A 2972-nucleotide genomic window follows, 5' to 3' on the forward strand; every position below is an offset into this window, starting at 1 on the left:
TCCGCTAGCCGATGAAATATTCCAGGGAACCATCTTTCAGAGACTCTGCTAAATTTAATCAGTGGCAATGAAAGAGTATTTCGAGGAAGTTACACATATAGAGAAATATATGTAATGAAAGAGTATGTTCCGAGATTGGAACCAGTTCATCAGACAAATACATATTATAAAATTAAAAGCTTTATTTCAAAGCCAACATGTTACATGCTAGTGAGTCTCTGCACCAAGTAGCTGCATATAACTCAAAACTCTCTACATAAATAGCAAACATAGAAAAGATTTACACTTCTGAATAGAAACACTATAAAAGGAAAATAAACATTTCCTTTTATAGAAACAATCCAACCCGATCCATACTCTGCAATCAATTTTATTCATTAAAATCTTAAAAGGGTGTTCGAAATGATAATGCAACTATAAAGAAAAAAGAAAAGAAAAATACCTGGAGGAGTATATTAACCAACGTTAATGTACTCGGCGAATTTATCGAGCAATCCTTCCCCACAGGTTATTGTAAGATAGGTAAAGCTTCTTCAACATCTGACATCCCTCTAAACTCACAGGGATTTCCCCTGTTAATCTGTTGTGCGCTAGATAAATATATCTCAGTTGCTGGAGGCTGCCAAAGATTTCTGGTATTTTTCCACTTAGCTGGTTTTGTGACAACTGAAGGACCTCCAACCTCTGACAGACATCCCTCTAAACTGACAGGGATCTCCCCTGTTAACTTGTTCTGCTCAAGATAAAGATTTTTTAGCTGCTCGAGGCTGACAAGAGAATCTGGTATTTTTCCACTAAGCTCGTTTTCTTCCAATTCTAAATTAATTAATTTTGACAGATTTCCTAAAGAGCTGGGAATGGTGCCTGACAAGTTAATTGTAAAAAGGTGAAGATATTTAAGGTCGGCGAGCATACCCAATTCATGAGGAATGGGACCTTGGAGATAGTTTTCGAACAGATATAATTCAGTGACTTTTGAGAGATTTCCCAAAGAGCTTGGAATAATGCCGGAAAAATTATTCTTGGAAAAGATAAAGAATCTGGAGGCGAGTAAGCATGTCCAATTCAGGGGAATGGAGCCTTGCAAATGGTTGTCACACAATTCTAAATCAATCAATTTTGAGAGATTTCCTAAAGAGCTGGGAATGGTTCCTGATAGGTTATTTTTCCAAAGGTAAAGAACCTCTAGTTGAGTGAGCGTGCCCAATTCAGAGGGAATGGTACCTGTGAGATCATTCTCATGCAAAATTAAATGAGTCAATTTTGAGAGATTTTCTATAGAACTAGGAATGGTGACCCATAAATTATTTGAAAAAAGATGAAGCAATTGAAGCTGAGTAAGTGTGCCCAATTCAGGGGCAATGAGACCTTGAAGATGGTTTTCTGATAAGTCTAATTCTCTCAATTTTAAGAGATTTCCTAAAGAGGCGGGAATTGTGCTTGATAAATTATTTGTATAAAGGTAAAGAATCTGCAGGTGAGTGAGCATGCCAAATTCAGGGGGAATGGGGCCTTGCAGATGGTTTTCACACAACTCTAATTCAGTCAATCTTGAAATATTTCCAAGAGAGCTGGGAATGGTGCCTGATAAGTTATTTGTATAAAGGTATAGAAACTGCAGGTGAGTGAGCTTGCCCAATTCATGGGGATTGGTACCCATGAGATAACTACCTCCCAGTTCCAATACAACTAAGGAAGACAGATTTCCTAGAAAATGGGGAACACTACCTGGGAGATGAGTTTCCCCCAAATACAATCCAACTAAGGCGGACAGATTTTTTAAGGAATGGGGAATGGTGCCTGTGAGATGATTATCTCCCAGATTCAATTCAACTGAGGCAGACAGATTTCCCAAGGAATGGGGAATGCTGCCTATGAGATTGTTTGCTCCTAAGTAAAGATACTTCAGACGGGTTAGGCGACTCAGCTGTGATGGAATGTTGCCATGCAGTTGGTTAAAAGAGAGTGCCAGGTAATACAAACTGCGGCAATAAGAGAAAGAGGCAGGAATTGTTCCTTGTAATTGATTGTGGCTCAGCTTGAGTGTCTGCATACGGGAAAGTTGGCTGATTTGAGGCGGAATGTTACCAGTAAGGGCATTGTTGAATAGATCTAGGTATCTTAGAGAGGATAGTTGGCTGAGTTGGTGTGGAATGTGACCAGTCACTGTCAGGGCTTTGTTGGAGAGAATGTGACCAGTCAAGGCATTGTTGAATTGGGATGATAAGCAATTCGTCCACCTTCCATTTAATGTCAATTTATAAAGTTTGAATGACATTTCGTTTTATTTTCGAGTAGCTGCGCATCTTCATTCAATCGAATTATAAGTCCCTTAAAATTTCTAGTTAGAAATCACCTTATCATCCTGATCGATTGATTGTAAAGCACCATATATTAAACGTTTTCAACTTATAATTGCATCGCCATCTTCTTTTAATGACTCATTTTAGAATCGTGGCTCTTCAAATTCAATCGATAGATGCTCAGTATTATCATGCCCCATTCACTCAATGCTTCTTGATCAAGGATTAGCAAATTGCATCGAGTTTTGTTTCTCATCGCCACCTTCGTTGAAATGCATTCATCGATCTCTTCTTTAAGCGGCCACCCTGTATTGAAGTTTGCCACTCTTATTAATTATCTTTGAATCGATCATATGTAGGGTACGTTCAATTTTGCTTCTGAAATCATGAGTTGGCAGCCTTGAGTCTTGTGGGCTCCATCCGAATGTGTTTCAATAAACGTCTCTTTATGGATCCATTGAGTCGTCACGACGAATGCGACATGAAAAATACGTCGTGCAATGCAAGTTGGCAGATAGCGCTCGCAAGCCGTTTCTTTCCATTGCATTGATTTCGCAACATCATCGTGTGATGCTCCTTGTTCATTTCTTTTTTCTTCGTTTGCCATGCAACATCTTCTTCATTGATTAATTAAGTACCCAATATGTGACGCGTGTGAGCAAGGTGTGA

The 2972-nt window shown here is 38.9% G+C and overlaps 1 protein-coding gene across 1 annotated transcript; it reads right to left on the reverse strand.

Annotated features, from left to right (window-relative positions):
- Positions 1 to 508: 508 nt before the first annotated feature.
- On the reverse strand, positions 509 to 2278 carry LOC131069563 (probable leucine-rich repeat receptor-like protein kinase At1g35710). The gene has a single exon (XM_058005063.2). The coding sequence runs from the start codon at positions 2276 to 2278 to the stop codon at positions 509 to 511; it is 1770 nt and encodes a 589-aa protein (XP_057861046.2).
- Between the last annotated feature and the right edge of the window lie 694 nt (positions 2279 to 2972).

This window comes from Cryptomeria japonica, chromosome 3, assembly GCF_030272615.1.
Source record: "Cryptomeria japonica chromosome 3, Sugi_1.0, whole genome shotgun sequence".
Lineage (NCBI taxonomy): Eukaryota > Viridiplantae > Streptophyta > Pinopsida > Cupressales > Cupressaceae > Cryptomeria > Cryptomeria japonica.